Raw genomic sequence first — 16,874 nt, 5'->3', positions numbered from 1 at the left:
AATTAACTGTTGAATTTGATTACTCCATAAATAATTCCAACGTGTCACGGTCGTCTTCGTATAAGTACCTCGGCATTCATTTCACTTCTAATCTTATTTGGGCAGCACATGTAACCTACATATCTGCAAACGCATCAAGAACGATGGGATACTTACGTCGAAACCTACGAAACGCGCCAAATAACGTACGCAAACAAGCTTACTTAACCTTTGTTCACCCACCGCTGGAATTTGCATAACCCATATGTTCCCCCTTCCAAGCCTATCTCATTAACCAGCTAGAAGCTGTGCAAAACAGGGCGGCACGGTTCATTTCACGTATTTACAGTCACCCCTCGAGCGTCACACAAATAAAACATGACCTTTCATTACAGCATCTAGACATACGGCGCACAGTTGCCCTCCTGTCTTTGCTTCATAAATATATCCACGCGTCCAGGCCACCACCCTTTCCACTAACGGCACCATTGCGCATGTCTAAACGACTTCACAATCAGCGAAGCATCACACGCATCTTTGGAAAAACAAAATTATTCAATTCATCGGCTTTGCCTCGTGCCACAGCACTCTGGAATGACCTATCCGACGTCATTGTCAATTTAACTAACCATGAAAACTTTCGCGAGCAATTAATGATACATCTATCTCAATAGCATTGTATAACCTCCTTGAATTCTGTTTTTGTTCTTTGTGCTTTTTTGCGGCTGGGAAATTCTTGTTGTTGCTTGAAGCCCCTCTTTGTCATTTGTGCAACCACTGTTATTAGTTCCAATGTTATGACTTGCTTTGTATTTTATTAGTTATTAGTTGCTCTGTAGTTGCTTTGCTTTGTAGTTGCTTTGTATTGTGACAGAAGTATCACCCACTAGCATTCTTTCCTATGTACCCCCCTTACTCTACGCGCCGTAATAGAGCCTGTAAGGTATTTTTAAATAAAAAAATAAATAAAAGCTCTATTCAGATTTCTGCGTAATCGTAAAGCTAATACAGCAGACGTAAATATTGACTCAGTTATTTTTTCTCTAACTGAGTTGGAAGATACATTAACTGAAATTGCAATAGGATTGGAGAAGAGATTTACATCACAAATAAAAATGAAGTGTGCAAAACCGTCATTCGGAAATGATTTTATTGAAGTGAGTAGGAATGAACTTGCGCACGTTGTTCGTATTCTGCCAAACACAGGTCCTGGACCAGATGGCGTCAATTCAGAAATGTTAAAAATATTATTCGACATCTCTCCTGAAGACCTCTTTAACGTTGTCAACTATTCACTTGAAAATAGTTGGATACCTCCCGACTGGAGACTTGCAAAAATAATACCGCTTCTTAAAAACAGGGACTAGGAATGCAGATAGATAACATTAGGCCAATCGCTTTAACATCACACGTAATTAAGTTAATAGAAAGAATACTTTACATTAGAGTTACAAAGTTCATAACAGATAATGCGATACTCAGTGCGGCCAGATTAGATTTTTTAAATTTATATTTATTTATTTATTACATACTGCTGTCCGTAGACCAAGAAGGAGGGGCACAAAAAGGGAGCATAGCGAAAAAAGCGAACAAGTTATACAGCAAGTTAGAACACACAAAGCTACTGAAAAACAAGTCATACTAAATAGGATGCTTAGCTATACATATCTAGAAACAAAGCAAACAAACTTCTAGAACCAGTTTCAAGCACAAAAAAGTAAAGCTGCACAGTTGAAATAATAAGATGAGGTAATCTAGCATTGAAGTATCAACAGTGTTGATTTGAGTGGGCACGGCGAGACGACAGCGACCATGTTGCTGACCACGAAGTTCTTCTTCGTTGTACAGGTTTCGCTGCTGACGGTCACAGGATTACCGAGCACGAATGACACGTGCGTGCCGCCGGTTGACATCATCTACCTTTCCGTGGCAGATCTGCATGTGCGGACGCCGATACTGACCTTCTGTATGGACGCTCTGACGCAGGGACAGTTGCGCATGTCCGTGACATCAGTGACCGAGGCTATAAAGCATCCACTGAAGCATTTCTTCGACAGTGGGCACGGCGAGACGACAGTGACCATGTTGCTGACCACGAAGTTCTTCGTTGTACAGGTTAGCTACTCTGCTTCCAACATAAAAACTAGTGATGAAGTCATGTTAGTAGTTGTGCCGTGCCCAAGCATCTGTTTAAGTATTGCATATGAGTGCTATTGTGCATGCAAAATGTTACTCTGTGGTGACGTTGAGACAAACCCGGGACCCACGAACGCTGATTAATTACACAGTATTCTTCAGGGCCAAGCAGATATGAAGGCTGAAATACTGCTATTAAAATCGATGAACGAACAAATAATGTGCAACATGGACTTGCGATTTCGAGCAATTGAAGCCAAACTACAGGAATTTAAAGATAAATCATCAGAAGGGGCAGCTCTTGAATCCACTGCAGCTTCCTTTAAAACTGTGCTGTCATGGCAAAGCTCCAAGTTAACTGATCTCGAAGAGCGAAGCCGTCGGGAAAACCTTATCATTCATGGTGTTCTCGAAAACACAAATGAAAATGACACCTGTCTTCGAACTGCTGTTGTAACCGATATATTCGAGAATACATTGGGAGTGAAGTGCAAATCCATGGCCCGCATTCACCGTCTTGGCCGCCAAGGTAGTCGTAGGCCTGTCATAGCTGACTTTCAAGATTATCAGGAGAAACAAGAAGAAAGAATTCAAATGAATTGAAGGGCTCCAATATTTATGTACAAAATTATTATAGCCAGTGCACGCTGCGCAAGCGTCACCTGCTTTGGGAAAGTGCAAAAGCTGAACGCGACAGCAGGAAACGGGTTACTCTTATTCACGACAAGATCAAAAATGATGGCAATCATTTTGGCTGGGATGAAGCCAAAAATGTGCGTGTAGCCCTTAATCCGCAAGCTACAGGTTCTGATTGACCCGCTCGACAGTGTGTGTCTAAAAGTTTGCGAGTGCTTAACGTAAACGCGCAAAGCCTGTCAAATAAAGTTGACAAGCTCGAGTATCTTCTACTCAACTACGACTCTCACATTACAATAATCACAGAAATCTGGCTGCACGAAGGTATAAATGATTCAGTACTAATTCCTCCGAGATATCAAATCTTCAGACGTGATCGGCCAACAAGAGGTGGTGGTGTAGCAATAGTTCTCAAAGATTGTATTAGTGCTCGGCCCCTTCAACAAATTCATGAGCACGAAAGTTTGTTCCTTAAGGTAAGCTGCTGGGGCCATTACTTCACCGTATGTGCCATCTACAGACCACCCTCTTCAACACACAAATATCTGTCTAGACTATATGACCACATGTGCGCGTTTAAAAATGATCGTCTGATTCTAGCAGGTGATTTTAACTTGCCCAATGTTGACTGGCGCTTTCCATGCTCTGTATCTGATGTAACGACGTTAAGCCCTCTCGCTGACATTGCCTTGATGTGCGATCTTGTGCAGATTGTTAATTAGTGCACCAGAGAGGCTGGAAACACCCGTTCTACACTCGACCTAGTCTTTTTAAATTCTGATGTATGCAAGTACACGGTCTCTATTGAAGATGACATTTCCGACCATAAAGCAGTATTTTTATCCTTCGGTATTGGTGAAAACAGAGCACACCGACGAGAGACCAGACATGTCATTAAGGATTACTCGAAGGCGGATGGCCAGGCCATTTTGAATTATCGGTGGTTCTTATGTGATAATCTTGCTGATGATGTGCCGATCGCCTGGAACGAAATAAAAACTGCGATACATTACTGCACTGATAAGTTTGTGCCAAGCAAACGGCTTAGGGAAAACCGAAATAACCCATGGATTACTAGAGATATCATACATTTGCACCGCAAGCTAAAACGAGCCAGATAAAAGAAAAAAAATACCCTGCAGACTTATCTCTTTGAAGGTCCAGCTTGCAACTCGGCTAAGCGAAGCTAAGGCAAGATGCTTCAAACACTCGCTTCCTAATTTTTTGAAAACTAACCCGGATAGATTCTGGCGGTACTTGAGCGATGCGCACAAAACACCGACCGAGATATCAGTAAATGGCTGTATTGTTAACGATCCAGTCAAAATCGCAAACCAATTCAATCAGTATTTTCACTCAGTATTCACTCAGGGAGATCATGCTGACACAAACATTATTTCTCTGTCTACTATATGTGCTGATTTCATAACTGTCGAAGGTGTCCTTTCACTGTTACTGAATGTTAAGACTAAATCTTCCGATGGTCCCGACGGCATACCTAATGCATTTTTGCAACGTTAACGCCGAACCTATCGCGCATCACTTCACCCATACTTTTCGTCTCTCGTTTCATAATTCAATTCTTCCCGATGATTGGCGAACGGCACGTGTTATTCCCGTAATTAAAAAAGGTGATCGCCTAAATGTTGAAAACTACCAGGTCAATATCATTAACTTCCGGTCCTTGTAAACTTCTTGAGCATATCATCACACATTACATAATGTCATTTCTTGAAGAATACAGTATTTTGACTCCTTTCCAGCATGGTTTTAGGAAAGGCCTCTCGACTACCACTCAACTTGTCACCACAATTCACGACTTCACAATGGCACTTGATAAGGGCGACCAAACAGACGCCATCTTCTTAGATTTTAGAAAAGCTTTCGACTGTGTTTGCAATAGTAAATTACTCACCAAACGTGTAAACATTGGCCTACCCATTACTGTAATTAATTGGATTCGCTCCTACCTTACCAGCCACAAACAGTTTGTCCAGGTCGAGGGCTGCTGCTCTGGGGTTCTACCTGTAACCTCGGGAGTTCCACAAGGCAGTGTCCTTGGCCCTGCCTTGTTTCTCATCTTTATCAATGACATCGTTTCATCAGTTTACACCTCCGCCATAAGCCTAAAGCTTTTTGCAGATGACTGCACTCTTTACAAGCCAAATAAAAGCTAAAGGGACCAAGAGTGCTTGCAGAACAACCTAAATTATCTCTCCGATTGGTGCCACACCTGGTCGATGGAGTTAAACATTAGTAAATCGGTCTATACGCGTATCTCACATAAAATTACCCCTTTTGCATCATGCTACATCTTAAATAATAATCCGTTGATCGAAGTGAGCAATTTTAAATACTTGGGAGTCAATATTACCAATTGACTGTCGTGGAGTAACCACATTGACGATGCTTGTTCCTCCGCCTCTAGAAATATAGGGTTTCTTAGACACAAACTAAAAAACGCGCCAACTCAGATCAAACTTCCTGCATATAATACATTTATTCGACCTCGTTTTAGAGTACGCATGCGTAGCCTGGGACCCGTATTTTAAAAAGGATGTTCATAAACTTGAAATGGTCCAGAGGAGAGCGGTAAGATTCATCTACAATGCCTATCACAATCTTCATTCACCTTCATCACTTATGGCTACTAACAACATTCCGCTCTTGAAACAGCGTAGAACTATCGCCAGACTCAAGTTTCTTATCCTGCTTCGTAATCATCAGTTTAATATCGATCCCAGTAAATACATCTCTCCCTCTTCTTCCAGGAAAACCAGGTATGCTCACAATCATGATCTCACACCTTACTTTGCACGTACTAACCTTTTCAAACATTCCTTCTTTCCGAGAACCAATAGCGAATGGAATGCACGGCCTTCAAATGTTTTTCCTTTACCAGGTTAGACCAGGTTACTCTATATGGTGGGCGCATCTTGATTTAGAGGCTCGTATAAAGCTTGCTCGACACAGACGACCATATGCGACCCTAGTAACCCTTGACTTAGCCAAGGCATAAGACAGTGTTGAACATCCTATTCTTATCAATGTCCTAAAAGAGCTTACGTTCCCGCAGTACATAACAAATTGGATATACGAATTTTTAAAAGCCAGAAAATTTTATTGCTGCGAACGAGGTGTTTCCACGCCGAAGTGTAGCCAAACGAGAGGTGTTCCTCAAGGCTCTGTTCTATCGCCTGTGCTATTTAACATTTCGTTAAGTTCAATACCACAGAGTGATAAGGTACAAATATATGTATATGCAGATGATATCGCGTTCTTTGCATCTGACAACGATATTTATTTACTACATTCGACTTTACAGTGTTATTTGGCAACATTGGAAACCTGGTTTCAGAAAATTCATATGAACCTGAACGTAACTAAAAGTGCTATAATAGTTTTTCTATTGGACGCACCAGTTACTATTTTTCTTCACTACCATCAGGAAACAATACCCCAGGTTAATTGTATTAAATATCTGGGTGTACTGCACGATCAAAAACTGAGCTGGCGTGACCACATTGAATATATTAAATTAAGGCTACACGCGCTGTTGGAATGATAGGTAGGCTTGGCCGCCTCCGTTCCGGTCTTCGCAGAGATACGCTGATCATGATTTATCGCATGTACGTTCGTCCGATTCTTGAATTCGGATGTGTACTATTCTCTGGTGGACCAGCATACAAAATAAACCACCTCATTCTCTTAAAGCGGGAAGCTCTACGTAGTTGTTTAGGTGTGCCAAAATTCACAGCTAACAATGTTTTATATCAAGAAGCTCGGATACCCACCCTTGCTTGCAGATTTCGTATTTTAACAATGAAAACCTATTTAAAATTTTCTGACTCCACTTTAAGAAGGCGACAGTTTGTATTCTTTGCCGAGCCTGGTGTCTTTTTCAATGAGCATTGGTCCTATGTATATAAGCCCCAAGTGCTATTTGTTCAAACACTTCTAGATGCTTTAAATGTTAATATATTCGAGATCACACCATCTGTCAAACCAATCAGCCAAGTGCAAATAAAATTTGACGATATCTTCCCCATGAACGCTAAACACTTGCCGTCTAAATATTTGATTAGTTTATTAGAACAACACCTGTCTCAATTAGGTACTAATATAGTAACTGCAATGAATGCATCTATGAGTGGCGAGAAGGCAGGTGTGGGTATTTTTTCTCTCTCATTATTCTGGTCATTTTCATTACGCCTCCCAGATTATACACCAATATTTGAAGCGGAATTAATGACCGCTATACTAGCTATTCGTAAACTTCCTGCGACTCATTTGACAGCTGTGATAGTGTCTGACTCGTATTCCGTGTGTTCATTCTTATCATCGTCGTCGACATTAGCAGTACTAGAAACTTTTAAATCATTAATCCCAGCAAACATTCGTCTAGTGCGAATGATATGGCTGCCAGGCCATCGTAGTATATTCATAAACTAGATGGCTGACACACTTGCGCGAACATCTCTTGATCTTCCGATTGTGCCAATCATGCCTCCTACAGCTTATGTAACAGCAGCGAGGTTTAGAAAACTTTCCCTTCTTGAAGAGTCATCAAAAATCATTATACCGAATTCAGATTTCTCGTGCCTGCACTTCACATGGAATAATAAATGGTGTCCCACGCGTAAATTGGAAGACTTGACAACAAAATTACGTTGCCGTGTACCACCTCTTAATTTCTACTTAAACAGGTCCGGTCTGGTGCCATCCCCTCTGTGCTCAAGCTGTAACGAACCTGAAAATATCGACCATTTTGTTATCACATGTCACCGCTTCAAAAATAAAAAAACTGCTTCGAAATATTATTCAAAAAACTAAGAATATCACTTAATACTCCCAATATTTTGTCTTTTGGGGCCACTTCATCAGGACACAGCGACAGGAACATCTGCGGGGCTTTCTGCAAATTCATATATAACACAAGAAGATTACCTTGCTGAGTCAGCGATCAGCTCTCGAATCTTACTAGCCACACTACCACTTATTATTTAGCTGATACACTGCAATAATTCAACTTTCAGGAGAATTTCATATAACAATCCCACTTCAGATATTCAACAAATTCTTTTATTTCTCTCCCCCCACTTTTTTCCTTTTTTTACATTGCGCAAAAATAATTTCACAGTCAAAACACAGTAATCATTTTCCCCTAGTCTAGAAAATCTATAGGTATTGACCTGCATTAACCACTGGCTTCTTGATCAATCCCCCTTAGTGGGTGAGAGCCACAAAAGAAAGGAACAAGCAAGCAAGCAAGCAAGCTCAACCGACACGCTTGGTTAGAGCCCTGTTGCTCAGACGTCATTAAACCTTCTCGACACCCCCTGGAGCGACGTGACAATTGGTGGAGGTTTTGGGTAGCCCCTCATGGATGTTTCAGATCCCTCCTTGAAGCGACGCCACAAGCCCAGTGCGAGTCAACACTCCCGTACATCGGACAAGCCGCAGGATCAGGGGATTGCCACTTGAAGCTGACCCTACAGTTCACACCAGTATGATGAGCACGTCCGTTCAAACCACTTTAAAAGGTACGGAAAACCGCCCGGTGACTCGGTACACCCTCGAAAGTCCACAGGTTCCGACACCGTTTCATGGCACCGAGCTCGAAGACGTCGAGGACTGGTTGGTCGACTTCGAGCGCGTGGCTGCTTTGAACGACTGGAACGACGCGGCCAAAATACGGCGTGTGTACTTCTATTTGGAGGATGGAGCACGCACCTGGTACATGAATCACGAGGAACAGATGACATCGCGGCCCGAATTATGCCGCTGGCTGTTGGATACTTACAGAAGTGCTGATCGCCACGAAAGAGTGGAGTGAGCGATCCAGGCCCACATCCAGATGCCAAATGAAACTGTCATGACCTATGTGGAAGATATGACGTGCCTGTTCCGACGGGCTGATCCGAGTATGACAGAAGACAAGAAGTTGCGTCACCTGATGCGGAGAGTTAAGGAGCAGCTTTTCGCTGGCCTTGTACGGTGCCCTCCGAACATGGTCGCCGAGGTTTTGTCCGAAGCCGTCACGATGTAAAAGATGCTTCTGCATCGATCCACCCTGTATGAGCGGCAAGTGAACACGTCCACTGCCCAAGTTCTCGCGACTATTGGGAGCAACACCGAGTGTCTGCGCGACCTTATCCACTCTATACTACGCGAGGAGCTGCAAAAGGCTGCCACACCATCACTACCTACGGTGAGTTCCATTGAAAGCATCGTCAAGGACGAGCTGCATCATGCCCTTTGTGACCCTGTGAGTCTGAATAACACCACACCCGCCCCGGCTGACTACCACCATGCGACCTATGCGGAAGCCTTGAAGCGCCCAGCTTCCTCTTCCCCGCTGTTTGTTCAGGCGCCTCCTACGTTTTCACTTCAGACGGCGCAGCTTCTATGGTACTACGAGAACACACGCACGCCCCCACCCCTTGTTTACGCCAGCCCTGTGCATCTTGTGGAACAACCAGCACACTACCTTGACGACAGACGCGCTTCGCCTCGGAAATCTGATGTTTGGCGCACTCCTGATCGCCGACTTCTGTGCTTCCACTGCGGTGAAGCGGACCATTTGTAACGCCAGTGTCCATACCGGTGCCTCGGGCTACGCAGCTTTTCAGTATATTCAGCGCCTCCTCCGTATGGCCAGCGACCCCAGGACATTGAGGACTACCTGGCTCAACAGCGCATGCCACCGCCTTTTGGACGGCAGTCGCGCTCACCATCGCCGAGGCGCTTTTCATCTTCGCCACAGCGCCATGCTGGCGCATGGTCCCCCAGTCCCCGCCGGGAAAACTAGCGCGAGCGACCCTTGGAGGCGATGTCACTGGCAGTCGACGTGCTGAAGACCTCTGATAGACGCTAACAGTAAAGGGTGTAGATTCAACTGAGTGATATGTGCGGCTTTATCTGGATATACCGGTGCTGATGGACGGCTATGCAGCAGGTGTTTTAGTTGATACCGGGGCTGACTATTCGATACTAAGCGGGAAAATGACCAGACTTCTAAAGAAGGTAATCACGCCCTGGCATGGCTCCGTGATTCAAACGGCTGGTGGCCACATCATCTCTCCGCTTGGAACCTGCACGAGTAGAGTTCGGGTCTGTGGTTATACTTTTGTAGCAAGTTTTCTTGTGCTCCGTGAATGTTCACGCGACGTTATTCTTGGTGTTGACTTCCTGCAGGAGTATGAAGCTCTCATTGATCTTCAAGAGAATCACATCACCTTTTCAGCCGACCGAGTAATCGACAAGCAGGACGACCAACAACGTACCGACGTTCTTCGTGTTTCTACTGAAAGTATAACGCTTCCCCCAAGAGCCAGTGTTATAGTCGACGTCACAGGCTGTGGATTGCGAAATGGTGAAGCGATTGCAGCAAGTAATTTTGAACACCTGCTGACTCAAGGTGTTTGTGTGGCTAGGAGTATCATACAGCTACGTGATGGCCGATCTCAACTCCTCGTTACAAGTTTCAGCAACGAACACCGACACCTTTTCCGTGGTACTTCGTTAGCGTTTGCAGATGAATTAGGAACCGTTCCCATCAGCTTCTCGTCGGACGCAGTGGATACCGCCGATACGTATTTTATCAATATCATTATAATTCTAACCTCACACCAGAAAACCAGACAGCACTGCAAAAACTCTTGCTTGAATTCAAGTCATGCTTCGCTGCTTCCTCTATGGTACGTCAGGCTTCGATCACTAGACACAGAATCATCACTTACGACGACGACCGCCCAGTACACCAACAGCCTTACCGCGTGTCAGCGAAGGAACGAGAAGCCATTCGTACGCAAGTTCGAGAAATGCTTGACAACGGCATCATCCAGCCTTCCAACAGTGCGTGGTCCTCTCCGGTCGTCCTAGTCAAGAAGAAAGACGAAAAGCAACGTTTTTGCGTCGATTATTGGAAGCTGAAAAGCGTGACTAAAAAGGACATGTACCCGCTACCACGCATCGAAGACTCGTTAGACAGATTACGCTGCGCCCGCAATTTCTCCTCTTTTGGTTTGGGCTCAGCGCCCGAAACCTTCCAACGAATGATGGACACTGTGCTTACTGGTCTCAAGTGGCAAACTTGTCTCGTGTACCTTGGTGATGTCGTTTTTTCTGAAACCTTCCAGCAATATCTTCACCGCCTCAGGAGTGTGCTACATGCTATTCAATCAGCAGATGTTACACTCAAACCGCAGAAGTGTCACTTTGGTTATGAAGAGTTCAAATTCCTTGGACATGTAGTCCACGCGAAAAGAGTCCGACCCGACCCCGAAAAACTTGCCGCTGTAGCCGCGTTTCCGCATCCTACAGACAAAAAAAGACTGTTCGGCGCTTTCTGGGCTTGTGTGCCTACTATCGACGATTTATTAGAGAGTTTTCAAAGATAGCGGAACCCTTGACTCGCCTTACACGCGTCGACGCACCGTTTGTATGGGCTACCGAGCAACAGGCTGCTTTTGCCGAGCTACGACAGCGGATGTAGTCAGCCCCTGTTCTTGTGCCTTGTGACGATGATGCTGACACAGAGGTGCACAATGAAGCCAGTAACCTGGGCCTCCGCGCCGTGCTCGTCCAGCATCAACGCGGCAAAGAATGAGTCATAGCCTATGCCAGCCGCTCACTGTCCCGTACCGAGGTGAATTACATGACCACGGAGAATGAGTGTCTCGCAGTAGTGTGGGCGATCACCAAGTTTCGCCCGTACATCAATGGTCGTCCATTTAAAGTGGTGACGGACCACCATGCCCTCTGCTGGTTGGTAAACATACGTGATCCCTCTGGACGACTGGCCCGATGGAGCTTGCGTCTACAGGAATTTGATGTGACCATCGTATATAAGTTTGGACGGAAGCATGAAGACGCTGATACGCTTTCGCGTGCACCCATACCTTTAGTCAATCAAGAAGAAGAGGACGATGACGGTTTCCTGAGCGCCCTTAGCTCATCTGACTTGAGCAGACGCCAGCAAGAAGATGAAGAGATTCGACCGCTCATCGACTATCTGGAGGGTCATAGCGCCGTTATACCTCGCTATCTATCTCGCGTCGTGACTTCTTTCTGCCTCCGAGATAATGTCCTGTATAAAAAAAACGCCCGTTCTACGAGTCGCATTTACCTCCTCGTCATTCCAGAAGACATGCGGGACGAAGTCCTCTCCGCGTGTCATGACGAGCCCACATCTGGTCATCTAGGTTACTCGCAAACGCTCGCCAGAGTAAGTGAGGCGTATGACAATATGCAATCACACGTTCGCTATAACGCTCTGTTCGTTGCAAAATTACAGTGTCGAGTCTGTGTCCACCTGCATCAGTATGGAGGAGAGTTGGTGTGGCATTATCAAATGATGAAGCCCTGGCTCAGACGGGAGGGCACCTTTCAATTTGTGAAAAGCCATTTGGTAATCGTCCGACCATACCTATGACGTTCTCGAAGAAAGCAGTTGATGAAGTGCTGCAGCAATAGTGGTGAAGTCTCGTATACAGCACCGGAAGTACGACGCAAGGTCAAAAAATCTTCGGAGCATTTTGGCGCGTTGAGGCACCGGAAATCGAAAAACGGTGGTAATCTTGTCGAAATCAGGCCGGATGCCATCTTTGCTGACGATATGTTCGATTAATTAATTACTTGTGCTTTCAGTGTGGCACTTTTTGGTGTTGAGATGAAGACCATCAGCTGCGAGCACATGTCAGAACTTCATCTAGGCGCTGCAAGTGCTGTTCGAGTGTTGAAGAAAATATGACGAAGTTCACCATGTTTTCCACTTAGGGCCCCACAATACAATGTCTATCAGTCGTTCAAACATTGCTGGCGCATTGCAGAGGCAGAAAGGCATGACGTTATATTCGTTAAATCCGTCGGGTGTGGCAAAGGATTTTTTCCTTGTCATCCTCGTGCATTAGAATTTGCCAATAACCAGAGCGCAGGTCAAGACTCGAAAAACATTCCACTACTTGTATGGAACCTAAGCCATGATCAATGCGAGGCAGAGGATTAACATCTTTTCTGGTTACTTTGTTCAATGCGTGGTAGTCAACGCAGAAACGCACCGAGCCGTCTTTTTTATCGCACGAGAACGACAGGTGACGACCAAGGGCTTGAGGAGGGGCGGATGATAATTTGCCGCAGCATATCAGCAACTTTTTTGTCGATGATCTCGCGTTGACTGGGAGAGACACGGTATGGTCGACGACAGACAATAGAAGTTTCGTCAGTGTGTATGCGATGAGCTACCACAGAAGTCTAGCTAAAAGGTATGGAATGTACGTCGAAAGAAGATTTATGCTAGGACAACAACGCCTGTAGTTCGTCTGCTTGCGGGGGAGTGAGAGCCGTGCTGATGGCATTGACGAGAGCAGTAGTAGGTGGAGCATCTGTTGGCATCGGACGTGATTTCAGCATATTGATATCCGAAGCCACTACAGAGATAGGTTGTGTGTTAATGCTGCAAACTACAACAGTGCCCTTGGTAAGCAAAATCGGCTCATTGGTGATATTCAGCACAGCGAGAAAGGTGGTGTCTTTGGAAAAGCGGACAAGACTCGATGAATGTGCAATACCTCTGGAAAGACAACTGGCTGATAGAGTGACTAGGACGTCACCGTGGTCAATGAAGTCAGACATAACAGTGATAACATGCTCGTGGTTAGGTGGCACAAGGAAGTCGTTGGCTGTTCGTAGCCGGTTACGTGATGATTTCGGGAAGATATCATCCATCTCACGCATATATAGGAGTCCTTGTCAACAAGTGATAAAAGCAGCAGCGTCAGAAATAAAGTTACATCCTAAAATAAGCAGAAAAGCACACGAATCTCACACGGCAAATTGGATATGGTGCCGGGTTTCATCAATGAAAAATCTAACGGTGCACTACGCCGATGGCCGTAACCTTGAGTCATTCGCGCTATGTAAGAGAGTGCCAGTATGAGGTGTGGTATCTTATGTAAACGAGAACGCAAATTAGTATAAATTACAGAAATAGCAGCCCCCATGTCCACCAATGCTTGAACTGGTACCCCTGCAGCATACACTAACAACAAATTGGCCGGGCCCTCTGGAGGTCTTGGTGTTTGTTAAAGTGATGCAGCTTTCTCTTCAAAAAATTGCAGATTTCACGTACAGTGGGGATCGATGATATGCGAACAAGAAATGAGAAAGGTTGATGTGTCTCTTTAAAATCAGCACAACGTGACGAAGTAAAGGTAACTGATGCCCTACATCACTTCCACATTGTCCATGGCTTCCCAGTTGAAGACCTTTTAAAGCACGTGACATTATCATGATTACAATGTTTTATTGTGTCGTTTACCTTCGTCATCTGTTCAAGTCACATGATACCAAATTTAGTATATGTGCAGCTAGCCAAACAGCTGCGAGCACGCTATGAGCGTGATAGCGTGGTATGTTTTGTTCTTACATGACACGCGTGTCAGGATTATCATATTTGCACCAGTCATATACTTTCATCATCCATTAAGCTCGCGTAACACCAAGTTTTGTATATGTGGAGCGAGCAATACAACCGTGAGCGCATCATGAATGGCCCAATAAACTCTAACGTACAGTTGATGCGCGCGCACGCTGGGCACAGCGACGCTACGTTAGCGAAATGCGAGCACTCTATAGTCTGGCGCCAGGCGTGATCAGTGCGACCAGCATTTGTCGGCGCGACCCAACAGCAACTGGCGCAAAATGCGACATGCTGCAAGTCGCGCTGATGCGTTCCCGAGACAACACTGCCCCTCCCTCTTTTCGTTACGGAGAGGCGCCGGAAGCGCTGAAAGGCGCAGGCGTCAAAACAACGCAGAAGGATGCGCGCTTGCGAATATATGCCAGGACCGGCGCCTGGCGTGGCAACGCCAGCGTGACGCGACGAAATGAACGCCAGCGAGCACGCGCACCACGTCACATCGAAAGTATTGGCACCTTGACTTTGGCATGTGGTCATGTTCCCACATGACATGCATCTCATAATTAGCATGTTTGCACCAGTCACATACCTTCGTCCTACATTGACGTCACGTAATATCGAATTTGGCATGTTCGAAGCTTGCGAAACGGCCGTGACCGCATCATGAGTGTGGCATGTAGTCATATTGTTACATGACACGCATGTCGTGATTATCATGTTTGCATGTTCCATTTAACTGTGTCGTCCACTCGCGTCACGTAATACCGATTTTGGTAGATTCGAAGCTAGCGAAATGGCCACGAGCGCATTGTGAACGTAGCATGTTGTCACGTTGCTACATGACACGCATCTCATGTTTATCATGTTTGCTCCAGCCACATACCCTCGTAATCTATTTACGTACCGTAATACCAAACTTGGTATATGTGAGGCTAGCGAAATGGCGGCGAGCGCACCATAAGCGTGGCTGTAAGCCATGTTGCATGACATGCATGTCATGATTTTCATGTTAGAGTCTGTTGCTTGTGTTGGCAATGCAATCATGTCATACCATACAAGTTTTGCATCATGCCGCGTGAACGAAACTACCGCAAGAGCTGCTGGTACATGATATATAAATAATGACATTCATTACAAACATTTATTGACTTTCATGGTAAATATGTTCTTCATAGAGTCATGTTTTGCCATACCAAGTTTGGTATCAATACCATTATTGAAACGGCCATGAAAACTAGAAGTCCTTGGCGGCTAGATAGATAGATAGATAGATAGATAGATTGATTGATTGATAGATTGATAGGTTGATAGATTGAATGATAGATTGATAGATAGATTGATTGATTTATAGATAGATAGATAGATAGATAGATAGATAGATAGATAGATAGATAGATAGATAGATAGATAGATAGATAGATAGATAGATAGATAGATAGATAGATACGCTCAATGTCGCCGCAGTTCGCTAAGAAATGCTTTGCGTTTTAAACTGCACCACCTAGTTTTCCGAGTGGTAGTGAGAGGTAGGTGCAGCTGGTCTCGGAGAAGATGTTGAGCGTCGCAGAAGTGAAAGGGACCGGTGGCATGAGGTATAGTAGGGGCGAGGCGCGTCGGGTGGAGAAGTGGGAGAGAAGGAACGTGTCGTAGGCCGACGCTGGTACTGGTTTAGAGAGGCCATCGAATCGCTTTCGTAAAACTTGTAGCCATGACGTTCATCCTGCTGGCGTTTGCGGCGAAATCGTGAAATATGGCCCCAAATGCCACAATAGTAACATATTGGGTGAGGTGAGCGCCAGGGGGCGTAGAGTGCTGGAGCTGTGACAGGCATTGTTACTGGCACAGGTACAGGCGAGTGTGGTGCAAGTGCTGCTACTTTGAAGTGCGCAGGAACAGGACGTGCGTGCTGAACCAAGGCAGGTGTCATGGCCGTGACTTGCGCATACGACATGGGTGGCATTGATGGCGTCGAAGTGTCAGATGGGAAAGCGAAAGCCATGGATGAGAGCTCCTCTTTCATGATGTCGCGCAGACCAGCAGATTGAGGGAGGTGCTGAGGGGCGGGTGCACATGAAAACCCTTGCGCTTGATGTTCCTCGCGAATCTGAGTGCGAATCGGCGTGCGCGAATCCACATCCGAGGAAAGCCGGCTGTCACTGGCGTCTTGGTAGTCTGGGTGCAATCGAATGACTTGGAGTTCATGAAAATGTTGACATGGAGTGATGAAGTCCTCAACGGCGGTGGGGTTTTCAACAGCCAGAGGGTTAAACGTTACATGGTCTTTCCCTTTGATGATGTGGCGAACACGATCAGCTAGTGTCATCACCGAGTTCACGCGGTGGCAAATGGTAAGGACGTCTTCATAGTACGAAGTGTACGTCTTCCTGGGTTGTAGGGCTCGCCTATCAAGCTTCCGTTTCGATACTTCAGAATGAATGTTCGGTTTCCCCAAAATTATACGGACTTGAGCAAAAGTAGGGCAATCCGGAAAGCTGCTCCTGTGGTTAAAAAACCACCTTTTTGCGACATCTGACAGATAGAAGGCGACGTGACACAGATTTTAAGGTTAATCTTATTGGCTATAAACACTCGTCATGTCGTATGCCTTCAGCCATGCCCCGACGTCGTCACGTGGAAGACGAGAGAAGATGGGTGGGTAGTGCTGCCGGGCGTTAACGATTAAAGCAGGAATGGTATGTTG

At 45.4% G+C, this 16,874-nt stretch overlaps 1 protein-coding gene across 4 annotated transcripts in view; it reads left to right on the top strand.

The window, feature by feature from the left end:
* The window catches only part of LOC142784973 (uncharacterized), a 32,838-nt gene that overhangs the window by 12,336 nt on the left and 3,628 nt on the right, over positions 1-16,874 (top strand). For 3 of the 4 annotated variants that reach the window (XR_012888801.1, XR_012888800.1, XR_012888799.1), the window contains one exon: positions 1,828-16,871. Coding sequence is in view for 1 of the 4 variants with exons in the window: in XM_075883395.1 (XP_075739510.1) it covers positions 1,828-2,094 (267 nt within the window). In the remaining 3 variants the exon portion in view is untranslated. Of the gene's footprint in view, positions 1-1,827; positions 16,872-16,874 lie in introns of those variants that run through there. The other variant, XM_075883395.1, reaches the window with a different exon arrangement.

This window comes from Rhipicephalus microplus, unplaced genomic scaffold (assembly GCF_043290135.1).
Source record: "Rhipicephalus microplus isolate Deutch F79 unplaced genomic scaffold, USDA_Rmic scaffold_16, whole genome shotgun sequence".
NCBI lineage: Eukaryota > Metazoa > Arthropoda > Arachnida > Ixodida > Ixodidae > Rhipicephalus > Rhipicephalus microplus.
Note: the sequence above shows the minus strand (reverse complement) of the source record. Positions and strands in the feature narration are given on the sequence as shown.